The 16,949-nt window shown below is 38.0% G+C and overlaps 2 protein-coding genes across 5 annotated transcripts; one reads left to right on the forward strand and one right to left on the reverse strand.

The window, feature by feature from the left end:
• Nucleotides 1-2,106: 2,106 nt before the first annotated feature.
• cdc123 (cell division cycle 123 homolog (S. cerevisiae)) lies at nucleotides 2,107-10,274 on the reverse strand. 2 transcript variants are annotated; one of them, XM_014976838.2, is made up of 13 exons: nucleotides 10,084-10,264; nucleotides 9,796-9,867; nucleotides 8,481-8,544; nucleotides 7,599-7,631; nucleotides 7,274-7,369; nucleotides 7,087-7,193; nucleotides 6,062-6,113; nucleotides 4,978-5,053; nucleotides 4,606-4,728; nucleotides 4,384-4,412; nucleotides 3,517-3,624; nucleotides 3,294-3,431; nucleotides 2,107-2,478 (listed from the first exon to the last, which is right to left on the reverse strand). In XM_014976838.2, exons 1-13 carry the CDS (start codon nucleotides 10,155-10,157, stop codon nucleotides 2,425-2,427), a joined length of 1,026 nt encoding a protein of 341 aa, XP_014832324.1. In that variant the 5' UTR covers nucleotides 10,158-10,264; the 3' UTR covers nucleotides 2,107-2,424. The 2 variants fall into 2 exon arrangements, with proteins under 2 accessions (XP_014832324.1, XP_087859282.1); XM_088003156.1 differs by lacking the exon at nucleotides 7,599-7,631 and having other exon boundaries at nucleotides 10,084-10,274.
• A 504-nt stretch (nucleotides 10,275-10,778) lies between these two features.
• Nucleotides 10,779-16,271, forward strand: nudt5 (nudix (nucleoside diphosphate linked moiety X)-type motif 5). Of its 3 annotated transcripts, XM_014976814.2 has the most exons (9): nucleotides 10,779-11,051; nucleotides 11,347-11,442; nucleotides 12,548-12,615; nucleotides 13,309-13,469; nucleotides 13,595-13,690; nucleotides 13,788-13,889; nucleotides 15,248-15,256; nucleotides 15,342-15,395; nucleotides 15,617-16,271. In XM_014976814.2, the coding sequence occupies exons 2-9, from the start codon at nucleotides 11,386-11,388 to the stop codon at nucleotides 15,724-15,726; spliced, it is 657 nt and encodes a 218-aa protein (XP_014832300.1). In that variant the 5' UTR covers nucleotides 10,779-11,051; nucleotides 11,347-11,385; the 3' UTR covers nucleotides 15,727-16,271. The 3 variants fall into 3 exon arrangements, with proteins under 3 accessions (XP_014832300.1, XP_087859284.1, XP_087859283.1); XM_088003158.1 differs by having other exon boundaries at nucleotides 11,381-11,442; nucleotides 15,248-15,395; XM_088003157.1 differs by lacking the exon at nucleotides 10,779-11,051 and adding an exon at nucleotides 11,114-11,247 and having other exon boundaries at nucleotides 15,248-15,395.
• Nucleotides 16,272-16,949: the final 678 nt, after the last annotated feature.

Raw genomic sequence — 16,949 nt, forward strand, 5'->3', positions numbered from 1 at the left:
ATTCACATCTCCCAAATTGATTAATGCTGTAAGCAATAATCATAAAAACTAAACATCTGAAATAAACTTTTTGGATATATTCTAATTTATTGAGATGCGCCCTTCCCCACGCTGATGGGTATTATGAATTCCGTCTTTCAGGTCTTTGCTGATGTCTTTCCACCATCTGCTTTTACTGTATGTGGTGATTATTCACTGGATGCTTTTCATCACTAGCACCTGGTTGGTAATTACAGTGTTTGCTAAAAAAGAACACTTTATCAATGTATTTCGGGACAGTTCTTGTGTCATTGGATCATCTAAGTTGCATCTGCCTAACTCTGGCAAGAATCTGACCTTTAAAATGGATTGAAAACACGATGTGCTCAGGATTTCCAAAAAATGTTGTGATGCGTTATCATGGTGTCCTAGTCAAACCTGTCCGGTTCCCAGATTACTGTGGGCCACGTTAGCTGGCAAATGTCCTTTTTTCCCCCCCTCTAATGAGCACTAACAAGAGTTGTGTCTCATACACGGCTGCGTGTCTACAGCAGTTCCCCTGAGGTACTGCGACTCTCAACTCCCTCACTTCCTCCTTCGCCAAATGATTGCTCCATAAATCCAGTAAAGGCGGGGAGCTTGGGTGGGGTGACTGGAGTCGTGTCCCACGCGCGCACAGCTCATTTAGCTCCCAGCATAATGAGAAGCGTTACGTAAAAAGCTAAATCAATTTCTTATTCGCTTGTTTAGTGCGCCCGCTGGACCAACAGCCGGTCAATATGACAAGAAGTTTAATGGGAGAGGGTGATGTATTTTTTTTTCTTTTTTTTTTGGAGCTTGTGTCCACAGCAATGCATGGTGGGAAGAATCGGGATTCGGGACTTGACCGAGAGCAGCCCCGAGGCAGCTGGGAGCAATGAGTGTGTCGAAAGGGCTCGGTGGGAATTCGAGGTGCAGGAGAAGAGATAAATTATTATAAATTATAGATGACTAAGTGATTAAGAGGTTTCAATGGTAAACAGGCGAACATGCTCTGGTTCATTTTAAATTAAAGAACATCAATGCAGATAACCAACAGAATAATGCAATGTTTGTACAGGAGTAAATTTCTCCCTGATTTTATTTCCACCTCAGACATTGACAGAAGGCTGCAGCAGAAGGAGGTAATGGTTTTAAAGTGTCTAAATCAGCCATCTCACTGGACAGACAATAGTCTACATGAGGACACTCAAACTTACCATTGTAGCATCTTTGCTAGTTAGCTTACTTCATTTTTCACAGTGAGAAAAAAAAGAGGCAGCAGTCAAAATAGGTCCTGATAATTTTAGAATCGCTTTTAAAAAGCTGAGAAGTTATGGTTCCACAAATAGCAGAGCTAATTTAGGACTTTTGCTAACTTTGGAAAAGTTTAGCACACACTTAGCTTCCCCTAAATTACTGCTATTACTTTTCTTTTGACAAAAGTAGTCAAAAAAGGACACAGAGGTGGAAACACTTCTGCTAATAGCTGAGCTAATTTAGCGCATACCTGTCAAGTTTTGGATTGAGAATACGGTGCTACTGTCACAGTCAGTTGGAAAGTAATGTAAGTTGGGGGGTACGGGTGTTGGGAGCCCAGCGGGAAAGGGGAGTAAAACACAGGAGTTTCCCAGCCAAAACAGGGCACTTCAGCACATTTTGCTAACTTTGAAAACATTTAGCGTACTTAGCTTTCCCTAAATTACTATATTATTTTACAAACAGGTCAGTAGTTTTCTTTTTTAAAATAAAGGCATATAATTTCTTAATTGTTTGGGCATGTTCTTTGGACAGATATGTCTAAAATGCTAGCAGTTGGGCACAAAACAGCAACCAAATACAGCATGAATAAAAACCTTATACCGACTGAAACATGGTGTCATGGTTTGGGGACCTGTCCAGGGACCAAGTGTTTAAAATGAGACTGTGCAAAAACATAATAGAAGAAAACTTTCTGGGCCAAGTGAAATCCCAGATGTGGATCTCATAAGGGTATCCTAACTTTTACCTCAGCTATGAAGCACACACATAATGAGTAAAACAAGGTTAATTTTTAATGTTTAAGCCCATTAATATCACTTTCTCTCCCAGAGATAAAAACAAAACAAATGTGTGAAGAAGTCAATATTTATTGGGGTGTTCTACTTTTTTCCACATCAACTGTTCATACCTTCTACATGCACTCATTTCAATATATAAAAGCAGGCAAGTGAGACCCTCCACAGTTACAGAGGAGAGGAAAAACCTGAAAGAAAAATATGATCTCCAGGAGTTGCTAGCATGATTCAGTAACTTAAGTTCTGTTTCTCAGCCGTGACTCGGTTCAGAAGATGTGGTACAGAGAAGCGTGAGGACAAGAAAATGTTATAAAAATAAATGACAGCGGGGAAACGAGTCTCTTCACACACATTATACAAAAAGCTGACATCACTGTGGAGGATTCTCCTCCTCCTCTTCGGATTCCTCCTGCTGGCTCTTCGTCTGAACAAAGTAGAAAGCAGAAGATCTGAATGAAACATTATTAGACATCAGGCAATGTACAGAGCACATGTATAAGAAAAAACCCAACCTGGTGGTGAACTTCACACATATAGAAAAAAGCTGCGTCTAATTCGTCTTTACTAGTTGGTCTATTTTGTTTTTCACAATGGAGAGAAAAAAGATGCAGTAAAAAAAATAGAAAGTAGTTCCAAATAATTTTTATCAGATTTAATCAGTTGTCTTTTTTCTTTTTAGGTAGAGGTGGGCACACTTCTGCTATTATGCTAATAATGGCGCTAATTTTTTGTTTAGCACTTCTGCTCATTTTTAAAATTTTTAGTGCATTTAGCTTCACCTAAATTAATTTTTTCAAATAAATTCAGGACACTAAATTTTCTTGGCCTTTTTGAATTCCTCGGGCAGTTAGACTTTCATATTTCTGCTCTTATTTTGAAGTGGGTGTAACAGTTCCATTTCCTCTCCTCACGTTTTCTTTTTTTCGCAACAAGCATACAGGAACAAAATAAAACACAGACTGTAGAGAACTAGATATAAACGTAAATACAATATTTAAGGTCAATACAGAACATTTAAATTATAATATCAAAATTAAATTGGTGCTTGAGGGTTGTATTCTTTCAAGGGCAAATATAATTTAAATTCAAGTTAGCGGGTTAATGGATTAGCACTTTAGCTTTAGCACCTGCACAATACTGCACTGGTGTACAAGCAACTTTTGAGCTAGTTTGGAAACTGCTTTTAAATTCTTATTATATCTCTGTTGTGTTTTCTAACGTGCAGACACCATCACCCACCAGTTTCAGAAAGTCAATGAGCTTGTAGGCGTCCTCTCCGGCAGACAGGTCCACGAAGTCCCGCGGGATTCTGTAGCTCAGACACGGACTGGGCTGCACCGTCACTTCGCTCGTGGTGTAGCGGAACGCCGGGCCGTCCTGCCACACAAACCAGCCGTCACGGAGGGATCCGGGTCGGTGTCGCCAAAGCAGTACGCTTTGGGTAAAAAGTGGGTTTGCTGACCTGCTGCTGATGGTCGACGACTTCTCCAGACATCAGCTCGTCCCAGCTGAACAGCAGCGAGTCGGTCACCTCTCCGAATGGGTTCAGGTCGATGAGCCACACCCTGCCCTGCAAAAAAAATAAATAAAAGAAAATCTGTGCGTAAGCTTCCTGTTCAGCTTTAGTCACATTACAAACACTACTGGGGTTTTTTATGCAAAAAGAATTCAAGCCAAGTTCCAAACTGTGAATCAGGAGGTAAACAATACATGGTTGTTTTGAAAATTTACATCTGAAAAGGGTGAAAATTATCATGATAAACCATAATGTTGTTGTTTTGAGATAATTTTTAAGTAATACATTTTAATAATGGCTCTCAAATTTCAATTAACTTTGATTTGGTACAAGAACGCTGAACCTGGAAGACATTTCAACTATCCAAAATAAAACAAAAGCAACAAACACAAGAAAATGAAAAACAATTTAAAATATGACGTATGCATCTTCAAACCCTTCCACTGTAGCTCTGACTAAACTTTTAGTGTTTTTGTTTTCCATAAATATAGAATTTAGGGGGGCAAAAAAATGCAGAATAGGTTTTTTTTGTTTGGTTTTTGTGTTTTTAAACTTAAAAATAGAATTAAAAGTTAGTCTTTCATTTAACCAACAAACTTTTTTTATATCAGGGGTTTATATAAAAAGGGCAATGTGTTGCCCTGAATGAATTTTATTTAGCATCATCAAGGACAAAACCTGCAGCGTACAACTAGGTGCTGCTTTCCGTTAATCTATTGCTGAAAACCTTCATAAAACTCAAAAGTTTGTGTTTGCATCTTGACAAAATGTGGAAAAGTCCAAGAGGTCTCCTAAAGTAGATCAAAGAGTTACCTGGCTGTCTCTGTACACGTCAAACACAACTGGAAATGAGAAGAAGAAGAAAAGACAGAGACGTTATTTCACTGTTTTCTTGACTTTCACACAACAAAGGAACCGTTTGAGATGAAATATTAAAATTCCAATACAGGAAAGAACCCAGACTCATTAATCTCTCCCCCGTCTCCATCCGCGTAATTAGCTCATTTGTATCGCCGTGAATAAATAATGACTCACAGTCTTCGTCCAGGAAGCGGTACTGAACGTGCTGGCTGAAGAAGTCCTGGATGGCCTGGGAGATGTGCTGCTCCTGCTTCAGGATGTGCTGGTAGTACTGCGTGTAGTCCCTCTGGGAGACGGCTGCCGGATCGCGCAGACACACGCCAGTGAGCGCAGCTCAAATTGGATTTTATAATTAGCCCGCCGAACACAGGGCAAGGCTCAAACTCGGCCCGCGCTCCAGTTTTCGGAGGCGCACACCGAAATGCTGCTTCGGCAGAAGACGCTTTCTACTCATGCTTTTGATTGTTATTCAATTTTTTTTTTCTCATAGAGCGTCCAAACATCTGCCGGATGCCGCAGTTATGAGCCTGAGGGTTCGTTTCTTACCAATCAGTTTGTTTTCTTTGACGAAGCAGCGAAACTCTCCGCCAGGAATTAGCTCCGCCCACTTCCTCAACACCAGCTGAGGACACAAGGACACCAACCGTTACCATCTAAACCAGGGATGCAACTAACGATTATTTTTAGTTAATCGATTATTATGACGATTAGTCGGAGAAAACATTTGTACATTCTGCAGATTTTTCATGTAGTCACTAAAGCCTAATGAATATAAATATAATGCATCTAAACAATTTTTAGCATGTGAAGAGCTCAGTCCTTTCTGCTTGACTCATTGATACAGTGTAGAGTTAATCTGATTTTTTTTTATTAATAAAGCAAAAGGTGCTTATTAGGAGATCTTTTTTTTCTTTTTTAGAGATTTTGAATCATGTGATCCTAAAACTATCCCACTTGAGAAGTTCTGGGTGAACATATTTACAGAAAATCATTTTTTAAATCTTAAAGAAATGTGTATATTTTTGTGTGTTGTTCTTTCAGCAAATGCATTTTAGCAGTTAGCAATTAATTGGTAAATTAGCTGACTTTTTTTTCTTGGACGATTAATCGAGATTAATTGTTACAGCCTTAATTCAAAAATACTAACTAATCAGCATTAAGTATGACGGCGCTGTTGACATTTATGATTCAACATAAATGTATACCAACTGGTCTCCATGCTGCATTTAGACTAGCTTCTAGCTTTTCATTCTTGCTACATTCAAGTTCCTATGAAATATTGAATTTTTATCAATAATGACACAAAAATGAATAAAAATGAAGGAGTAGAATCTCCTCTGTGTTTCTGTATTTAAGCACATTTAAGAACCTGATCAGGACTTTTAATGTTGGGCTATTTATAACCTGACAACTCAGAGACTGTCCTTTCTTTTTTCCACAAAAGGGAAAAAAAGGGATTTTTTTTTTTTTTTTTTAGAAAATTAATTCTTTTCAATTTTCAGAAGTGATTTGTGTTTTTTAAATCAACCTGCTGCTATAAGTGTTTTTGTGTGTATTAAAAAAGCCTCCTACATATGAATACACTGGAGCTGAAATATCAAAACATATTTCCAAATGAAAACTAAAGTACCTCATAACTGATGACTGGATCTGGAGAGTCCTGGTCACTGCAGTGGAGGAACCTGCAAAGCAAATTGCGCCAAGGCTAGTTAGCGGTTTAGCTAGCAGTGGTCTTCACTTTACATTGATTTTCCAAGAGAAGGATTCATAAAATTCATATTTCAGCTTTTTCCACTTATGTTATGCTGTTGTCTCGAGTCCTCATATCTTCCTGTAGTTTCTGAGGGTTGCCATGGTGCACAGCTGTGCAGTGTTTTTTTTTCTAACTTTTTATTCAGCAGAAAAACAGTATAAAAACATGTAAAACAAATGTCAACAACTATTTCATATTTAAATAATCTTTCTAGACAATATATATTAAATATTTCTCTGTAACTAATACACTTAGCAAAAATATATCAAATTGGTATAACTGCCAGTAACAGCAGAACATACAGCTCTGGAAAAAATGAAGAGCCAAGCCCACTGAAAACCTCCTGGTTATTCCACCAAATACTTATTTCTGAACTCTTCCTGAGTTAAAACTTTAGTTTTATTGTTTCTAAATGAATATTAACATGTTTTCTTTGCATTATTTGAGATCTGAAAGCACTGCATCTTCTTTGTTATTTTGACCATTTTTCATTTTCTGCAAATAAATACAAAGTTTTTGCTGGAGAATTCGGGAGACGTGTTGTCAGTAGTTCATAGAATAAAAGAAAAATGTATATCTTACTCAAACACATGCCTATAAAGAGTAGAATCAGAGAAATTAATAATCTTATGTGGTCTCTTAATTTTTTCCAGAGCTGTATCTACCAAAGATCACAGGGGAAGACGGACACAAAACCACTGTAAAAAAACAAAAAAACAATTAAAGCAGAAATAAAAATAAAACATGGGGTTTATAGCAGACTAAATTCTAATATAACTTAGAAAAAATTAAATTTCAGGGGCTGTATAATTCCCCCCCACACCCCCCAAAGATTTACATAACAACAAAAAATAATTTTGTAATGCTTTTCCAATAGGGAGAACAACCGGGTGCGGTCTTACGGCTGCGTGAGGTCGTGTGTGATGAAGTCGGAGCTTTTGAAGAGCAGGAAGACGTCGCTGAGGCTGCGGCACTCCAGCGAGCTGTTCAGAGCGATCCAGTTGGCGTCCTGTCAGAGGTCACAGGTGACAGAAGCTTTACCGGATGCTTCGCTACATTAGCAGGCTCAGTCGTCTGTGTGTGTTTTACCCGGGGAGCGCTCCAGTTGAGTTTGGGGAAGACACACCCACCCAGGGCGTTGATGGCCTCCAGGACTGTAGAAGTGAATTCTGGGAATTCGGGAGCCTTGGAAAAGGCATCACAATTATATTATAATTATATAATAATTATATAAGCAAAATACACTCAGTAGGTATAGGTAGACAATGATGCACTATTCTTTTCAATAGTAGCATTTCAACATAAGTTCAACTTAAAAACATTTTTGTGAAATAAATCCAGAAAATCTTCCATGTTCCTTCATCCGGATGAGACGAACATTCCAACAAGAAAACACGTCCACTGAACTACTTACAGTGGCTATCGCTGTCGTCTCGTCATCCGACCACTAGAGGGGAGTAGAGAAGCAACGGAAATATGAAAGAGTGGGAATCAGCGGGAAAATAAATTAGATTTTAATGTCTGTGGAAGAGAAATTCAAACATGTGGTGGCAGCATGTTGCTGTGATTGTGTATAATAGTCATTTATACAGTCGTCCACCAAATCTAAATTAATATTTTTGACCAACCCAGATACACACAAATGGCCAGATGGTCCAAATTTAAAGATCAAAACATAAAGCATAACATAACATATGGTGCTGTAGACTTAATTTACTTTCTTTCCTCAGTGATAGCCATTAACTGCACTATGTAGCCTAACATTCTGTTTATTTACTAATGTTTTTATACCAAAATAATGTATGATTGTGCTAATTCATGTTTCCAAATGCACAGAAAATTTCAGAGAGCACTTTGCACTGAGTTGGGTAAAAACCTATTCGGTCCAGCAGGAGCTGTTGTAAAAGTTCATTTTCTGACAGACATTCTGTTGGGAGACAAAAGGATCAGACTCTTCTCTGCTTATGGGATAGTTTCTTCATTTCCTTTAATTTGATTGGTGGAGAAGAGGTGCTTTCATCTGTATTGACCAGTCGATGTTGAAACAGAGACGGCTCCAGTGCAAAGTGAACAAAAGTCCTGAACTGAACTTGAAATTATCCTGAAAAACCATCAGGTTTCAAAATGTGCTGATTAATGCTTCATTTTTCACTCGTTGTAAACTTTAGCAGACCACATTCAGCTGAGAGTACACTCTGTGCTAACTTCTAACTGTGATAACAAGCTAACCTCTTTTCCCTCACAAAAGCTGAATCGGATGATGAGTGAAGTTTCTCCATTCTCAAAGTGACCTTACCTGTATGTCTTCCTCAGCATCTGACTCGCTGTTGTTGGTTTGTATCGGCTGAGAGTTGTGATCACTGGGGAGACAAAAGGAGGAGCGCTAGTGTAAAATTTAAGGTTTGAATTAAACTCCAAGCCAGATCCAGAACCTGTTCCACCTGTTGTCTTCTACACACTTTCATTTTCCTTCTTTTCAGAGCAAACTAGCACTTCTCCAGGTTCTCTTTCTGCCACTCCCTACTGTCCATATACATCACAATGTCATCTGTAAATAGAAAAGTCCACCAGGATCTCTGCCTGACCTCACCTGTAAACACGGCAGGACACGCAAATGACTTGCTGAAGAAGATATCCATCACTGTTACGGCACACCTCGCCACTGTCTCACTAGATATTGTTCATGCATAGATCTACGACTAGCTGTACAGATAAAGATGGCTAGTTTTTTTGTTTTTTTTCTTCGGTAAAACTCAAACAATTTTTAGCTTGATGAACCCTAAACAGACAGTAACTTGTCAGAAACTACAAACTGTCAGATTTTTCTTCCAATCAGCGAACACCAGGCCTGTCACGATAGCAAATGTAATAATGAAAGTTCAAGGACAAATAATCTTTAATTTTCTAAATAGCACTTAACACTGGAACAGGAAAATATTCTTCCTGTGATGGCTGCAGCCTAAAGTACACCAATTCTACCCATGTCTTATGTTATTTGTCTTTTTGTTTTTTGGATGGGCTGAACTGAAACAAATTTCGTTGCAATGAAAATAAAGGCTAATTCTGATATTTTAAATGTCTACAATAAAACACAACCAAAAATAATACATAAAATGAATATAAAAATCACACCTAACTGAAAAAAAATAAAATAAAACTGATCAGGCCTCTGTGAATAAAATTGCTCATCAAAAATATATTAATCAGAAAGGAAATTATTGAACTAATTTTCATTTATTTTCATAAGCAAATTTTAATTGCTTATTATGACATGTTTAGTTAATGTTTAACCTTTAAAGGTTATTAAAAAAGAAAGAAATGTTAAAATGAGCTGATTTCAATCACAGGAAGATTTAAGAATATAGTTTATAGAAGCATTTAGATATAAATAATTATCCTCTACAAAACATTTTCGATAATTGTTTATGTTGTTTCTGATCCCCATTTGGACTTTTACTTGTCTGCAGTTCCAAGTAAAGCTCAGCACCATTGTTAATGAAAACATGCACCAGTCCACTTTCCATTCCGGGAACTGTTCTATTTCTGGTTGTAGATTTTTGTGTGTGTGTGTGTGTGTGTGTGTGTGTGTGTGTGTTTGTGTGATTTCATACCTTCCAGAGACTACCAGCGTCCCATCGTCCAGTAAATAGTCTATTACATTCTGAGGCAGTGGAAGGATCAGACTGAGAAACGAGACATAAATTAATCAGAAACAGATAATGAAAGCAGAGGGAGGTTAGGAGAATCTAACCTGAGCTGGACAAATATTTAATAACACAAACAAAACAGAGGTTACAGCTGTGTAAATGTGTCTTGTTGCTGACGTTAGTCGTTTTTTACAGTAACAGAAACAAGAAACCGCTCCCAGCCTGTTTTCCGACTAAACCGTTGGCGTTTACCTTTTTATTGTGTGCTTCTTAAATATCGGATACCAAACAGAGAACTGACAGTGGACAACTTGCTCCTTCTTCATGCTGTAAGATCCTGAGAAGGAAACATGTCCGTCGCTAAATGTCCTCCGAATCCTTCGACCGTTTTAAAATTGCCATGGTCTCCAAAATTCGTTTACAGTCTCAAAATATCAAAAAAATGTTCCCATTCGTTTAAATACAACAGTTTATATCTATTTAACTTAGAAAACTGTGCATTGTGTGAAATGTTTTCCTTTTTCTCGGAGGAGCTATTTTGGAGATGCACACAAGGACGTAAAATGACTGCGTACACGCAACATAGATCGTTTATTAGTGTGATGATTTATTTTTAAACTTTTTAAACTGCATTTTTTTTACTAAGAAAATTACAATTGCAACAAAATAAAACAAAAACAATTTTATTATTAACTATTTCTTATAAATACATTAGAGGAATAATTCTCAAAAATATTTTATTACTTTACTATTTCCTGTATGTAGCCAATTTAGATCTTTTAAAATTGAAAGGAAAAAAAGTAAAAATCTGTGATATATTTTTAAAACAGATAAAAGAAAAAATGTTCTTCTGAGTCGCTGATATGGTCAGCAGCTTTGATTTAAACAGAAAATGAAGAGCTTAAATGATTATCCAATGCTTCTCTTGGCTATATCTGTTTTCATTTACTAATCTAAAAGAGCATCACATTATGTGATGATGTCTTTATCTACCAAGAAAAGTTCAGCAAAATTGAGAACACTTTAAAATTTATTGTTAAAATATGTTTTTGCTATAACTTAAGTTTCGACATTTAAAAAAAAAAAAAAAAAATCAGATAAATAAGAAAAAAAAAACTCGTCTATGACGTTTTCCCTTCAACAGGAAGTGGTGTCAGAGTGACTCATCACTACAACTTTACCCTCTTTACCCTGCTAGTTAAGCACGGCTGGGATTTCACGTGAGTTAAGTTTAGTTTCTTTTAGTTGAAAGGAAAATATAATGCTTAAAATAAGCAGACTACGAAGCCTTGGGCCACTTTCAACTACAGAGCTTACAGCTTCTGCTTAACGGACAGAAAACCGGTCTGAACCAGAATAATGTTGAATAAACGGGGACAAATTGACAGTTTTTGTTGTGTTGTTGCAGCTAACTGGGTAACTTAGGACTGTCTAAAATTGCTTTAAAATGCAACTTACGGTTTTTAAACGATGTTTGCTTACACATATAATTAACAGTAGACTAATTTTGTACAGGCTTTCTGACTGGACGTTCCTGCATTTTTTATAGTGAAAATGAGCAACCCCGAGGACCCTAAAGTGACAACAACACCACATATAATCAAAGAAGAGGTTTGTTGAGTTTTTCTGATACTATACGACAAATAGGAAGTAGTTGTAATTGTTTTTAACAGTTGTGTTTATCAATGCAGTAAAATTTTAATGTGGTGAATATTACATAATTATAATTAAGAATGTTTAAACTAGAAAAGTCCTGACCAGTCATTTCAGAAAGTTTTATGAAATAAGAGGGTTTTTTTGGGGGGCGGGGGGGACTCTAGTGTTTAAGGTCATTAAAATAACTTAATATTCAGCATTCAGACGTATTTTAACAGGGCTGACCCAAGATTGACTGGGGCCCTGGGCAGGACCTGATTTGAGGACCCCAATTATTGATGAGCTACCACAGCCCCATCACCCAGTTTCAAACAAGAATGTGTAACAAGATGTAACTACTTAAAACAAGAAGAGCAACAATTATTCTGCTGAATACAATTAAAAAAAAGGTCATCAGTTAAACAATTTTTGTTATTTCGCTCTAATACAGAGCTACGCAAAGATCTGGAATATTCCTATGCAGTGCTGAACATTAAAACAATTTTATTAATTTATCACTTGACACAGCATGTTACTGAAACTGATAAATGCAGGTTTTAATTTCAAATAAGACTGACAGTACATGTAGCCTAGCAGGCAATATGTCGGGCCACCGTTATTTAGCATTTTGACGAGATGGAGAAGAGTTTGCAATCAGTGGTATGAACTTGGCTCACATTATTTCTTGGTGGTACTCATACATTGTTGTACTTTTTTTCCTGAACTGCAAATACTCTACCCACATCAAGATATGGGTAGTTAAGAAAGTCTCTATTAATCCATATAAAGTCCTGCGATTCTTAAGGGAGTTCAGTTCATGAAAAAGTTTTGAAATGATAACGCATTGCACAAATGATCACCTTTTGCGATTCTGCTCTTAAAGGAGTAACACAAGTATAACAGACTGATATTAAGTGGATAATAGTGGAGCTACCAGCCAGTGGTGTTTATGTACAACGCATTGTGATCTCATAAAATCCTAATAAGTTGCTTTTAGTTTAATGGAAGAAAACATTGAATGAGTTAAATGAGAGCAAACTGTTCATTCTGCCTGTTGTCTTACCAACCGTTTGTGATGCAGGTGTTGGCAGAAGGGAAATGGGTGAAGCTGGAACAGACCACATACCTGGACCCTGCAGGAAACACCAGGTGGTGCTCAAGCCTTCATATATGCTTTCCAGGGCCATTATTATATGAAATCGACTTTTTTTTTCAGCTTTTCATCATGTGATGGTGTTATTCCCTCACCAAAAACATACTAGAAGTGTTGCCTTGTTTCTTTCAGGCGTATTTGAGAAATTCTTTAATCTCCATTTCAACCACTCAGCTGTGTAAAACGCCTGGGTGGACCTAGCCCCGCCTTCAAGACAGAGCTCCTCTTGAAAGCTGCAGTTTCCAGGTTTCTGAGCTTCCGCCTTGTATAGCAGCCCTCCCAGTGACTCCCCCACTCAGCTCCTTTAGACTAGCCAGCATCGATTAGCAAACACCTGGTGGAACTGCACATCATTATAGAGGAGCTACTTCTCAGTGAAATGCTGGTAAAAACGTTGTTAAAGCGTGCATAGAGGAGCCGTGTTGTGATGACTGCTTGGAGGCGGAGTTTATTAAAGGGACAGAGACCCAATTCAAGGTGTTAAATTACAAATCAAATCTCTTAAGTTTTATCTGATACATAGAGGATTTCTATAACAACTGAAGTCCTTAAACTTCAGTTGGTAACATGGTTACTTGATTGTGCTATAAACTGGCACTATGTGGCTGGAAAATAAATACTACTTCCCCTTTAAGAAGTGAATCAGTGGCTCATGGTGTTTCTTCCTGTCTGTGTTTGCAAACTCCAAGAACCTGGGAGACGGCGAAACGGACGACCAGGAGGAGCAACACGGAGGCAGACGGAGTAGGAATCATCGCGTTGCTGAAACGGACGCTCCATAAAGACTGCGTCGTCATGGTGAAGCAGTTCCGTCCTCCAATGGGAGGCAGCACCTTGGAGTTTCCAGCAGGTCCCGTTCCAACAAACCAAAACCCTCCACATTTTAGGCCTCTGTAATAAATCTGTCCCGTTAACTAACCTGCCCCCCGTCCCATGCTGTAAAGTTTGGAATGTTTCTGGCTGTGCTGTGTTCAGGACTGATTGATGAAGGGGAAACGGCAGCAGTGGCTGCGCTGAGGGAGCTGAAGGAGGAAACCGGCTACAAAGGGGAAGTGGTGGGAGTGACTCCAGGTATTTCTACACAGTGATGTGGATCTGATTGCAGTAGCTCCTCTATCTTATCTGAAGCCGGTGGGAGTGGGATGACGGTTGCATGTTGTGACTGCAGTGACTTGCCTGGACCCCGGGCTGTCCAACTGCACCACCCAGATCGCCCTGGTCAACATCAACGGAGACGATGTGGAGAACATCCACCCCACACAGCAGCTGGGTGAGGACACACTGGTCCACAAACACACCAACAGTCAAACGGTTATAAACTGACAACCCAGAAACTCTCGTATTCAAAGGTTTCCTCAGTCAAAACAATAAATATATGGAAATAAAATGACATTTCAACAAGAAACTTCTGCAAAAAAATTAAAACAAATGTGAGCAGGGGTTTTAAAAACACTTAAAACATTCATATTAAAGGCCAAAAAAGAGAAGAAGAACTTTAATTCTAAGGTGACTGAAGAAGCTAAGGAATTTAAAATCTGAAATGTTTGCTGAAACAAAACGTATGTTTGAGTTTAACAAAAACTCCAACCCTACATACATACTTTTTTCAGGTTCTGAACGGGTTCTTGAATTCTTGACAATACTTGAATTTGCAATCTAACATTTGGCTAAAAGTCTAAATTTGGAAAATGTTATTTATAGTTGAACCCACATTTTTTTCTGACTGTTTTTCTTGTTTTAGGTTAGTTTTGTTGTGTTTCTGCAGAGAACTTTCTCACATTTCTAGCCAGAAATCACAGATTGTCAATAAACATTGCATCTATTTATTTTCTATGGTCATTCCCAGGCTTTCTACTAATACAACTGAAAACAAACTCAAGAGATTTTCCATTAAAATCCTTCATTAGTACAAGTTTAGACATTAAAAAGCAAAATATAATTGACCAGTAAGTGGTGCTAGTGTGAAGCTTAATATTTAGATCTAACCTGAGATGTTTAAAATGAATCCTGCTGCTGCCTTTCAGAGTCAGGAAGTTGTTGCTTCTTAATTTCTATACTGAATTAATCAGGAAGTCAGACATTTACTATAAAAACAGGACTTCTTGCACTTTTCTGACCACATGGCAGCACGACATCAGTCTGCAAAAGTTAGCTCTAAATGAATCTGGAGACTTACAGGAAAAATTACTTTACCCATAATGCATAGCACCACGTTGGGGGAACATCAACTGTCAACATAAAGTGATGATTTAGGCTTATTGCTGCCACATGACCTAGACAAATAAAATTAATTATTGCTATAGCAACTGAGGGAGATATGATGTCACCTGTCTGAAAGTCGGCTCAAAATTTGGTCACCTGCATAAATACGATGCCAAACACAGAAGCAACTGCTTTGAGTTGCTGCAAAGCGTTGCCTGTTTTAACATGCAACAGGTGGACCCATTAGCTCATCATCCGGCAGTCCAGCTTCATTTAAAAATCTGTTTCATACTATAAAGAGCTGAGTTCATGCTCCAGCTCTTCATCCCAACATGGAACAATGCAGGTCAATAGGTCACCTGTAAACTCTGTGCAGCATTCAGCTCCTCCAGTGACTTAACCTGGCTCTCCTCTGCTCTTTTCCAGGTGACGGAGGTGAGTTTCATCTTGTTTTTTCTTCACAAATGCATTTTTCTCTCTGGACACAAATCATCACGCCGACCTCAATCGTCTTTTCCAGAGTTTGTCGAAGTTATCCTTTTACCACTCGATGAGTTCCAGTGCAAAATCGACGGTAGGTTTTCGAAAAAATGACTTCAGCCCAGGCGTGAAACACGTTCAAATTCGTCTCAGTGAATTAGCATGGAGCTGAGAATTTTTTATATTAATCTGATAAATCGTTTTAGCCCTCAAAGCTAGATAACATAAGTTTGAGTTTTTGAGTGAAACTGATTTAATATACACATTTGTTGAGCTGCTACTGTTAATGTAGCTAACCCTGATTTTTTTGCCCAGACCTGATCCGGAGGGAGAAGATCATTGTGGACTCCAAAGTTTACATCTTTGCCATGGGAATGGCTCAGGCCTTCTTCAAGCCCAGGGAGCTGCCCGTCTTAAAGCAGTGATGGAACCAGGAAGAGCTCTGCTTTACTGCGACACGTGCCTTTGGATTTGAGGATTTTCCTTATTTTGATGGGAATTTTTTGGAAAACGTATGGATTTGTGCTTATCAATCTAAATTAATCTGATATTCAAATATTGGTCTCGTTAGTCGTTTCAACGAAGCTGTAAAGAAATAATGAAAGAGGGCAGAATCTAACTACGTTAACCTTTGCTCTCAATGTCTTTCATTCTCAACATGAGATTTGTTTAATGTTTGACATTCCTTGAGTGATAACTAGGAACATTTAATTGCATCAAGCCTTTTTCTAATGTAGTTCTCAGGAAACATTCCTTAATAATTGCTGACATTGTTTTCAAAGAATCTTGGCACATTAGTTGTTATGGTGAATGTAAATATACCTGATGATGCACTAACAATGTGGGAGGGTGTTTTACTCTGTAGTGTACGGTTATGGTAATGGCAACCCAGTCAACTGATTGAGTCATTCTGTACCCAAGTTTGCATAAAGAACTGACTGACCAGTGAATAAAAAGTGATTCTACCAGTGTTGTGACTGGAATGTGTGCTTTTTATTTCATGTTTTTCTGTAACGGATTAAGTGCTGACAAGTTAAAGATCCAGTTAGAGGAATGAAGATTAGCCCAGGGCAGAACACATGGTGGGTAAAACAGAAATCAGGAAAGCGTAAATGAATAATTCCTAACAAAATACTTGACACCAGAGGGCGCCATTTCCCCTTTCTCCACTCTTACCACTTTCCAACGTTTGACGATGGTGCTGAAATCCCAGCTGTACAGGAAACCAAAGCTCACTTTACTAGGTTAACGTGTAATTATGTTCAAGTTTATTGTAATTAATAGATTAACTTCAGACCACCTTGCATTTTTTTTCTTGTGAAATACTCAGCTATGCTATAAAAATTATGCTGCCATAAAACCTCAACCATGCACTACTGGATGTTTGTCTCTTAAAATCCAACAAAAAACTATAAGAACTAAGTGGTTATAATGTGGCAAAATGTCAAGTCCAAGTTTGTTTATGTAGCAACTCCTGTTGCACAAAGTGTCTTACGAACCAAATTCAACTAAAATCAAAGACAACGTGCAATAAAAATGTTCAGTGTGACCAAATAAGGTTCGAACTCAGACTTTGGATGGGACGCCATCCGTTTTGAACCGAGCCCTGTGGCTTTTCCTGAAACTTGAATTAACGGAAGCCAAGATA

This window comes from Poecilia mexicana, unplaced genomic scaffold, assembly GCF_051168715.1.
Source record: "Poecilia mexicana isolate PSO_F unplaced genomic scaffold, ASM5116871v1 scaffold_23, whole genome shotgun sequence".
NCBI classification, from domain to species: Eukaryota; Metazoa; Chordata; class Actinopteri; order Cyprinodontiformes; family Poeciliidae; genus Poecilia; species Poecilia mexicana.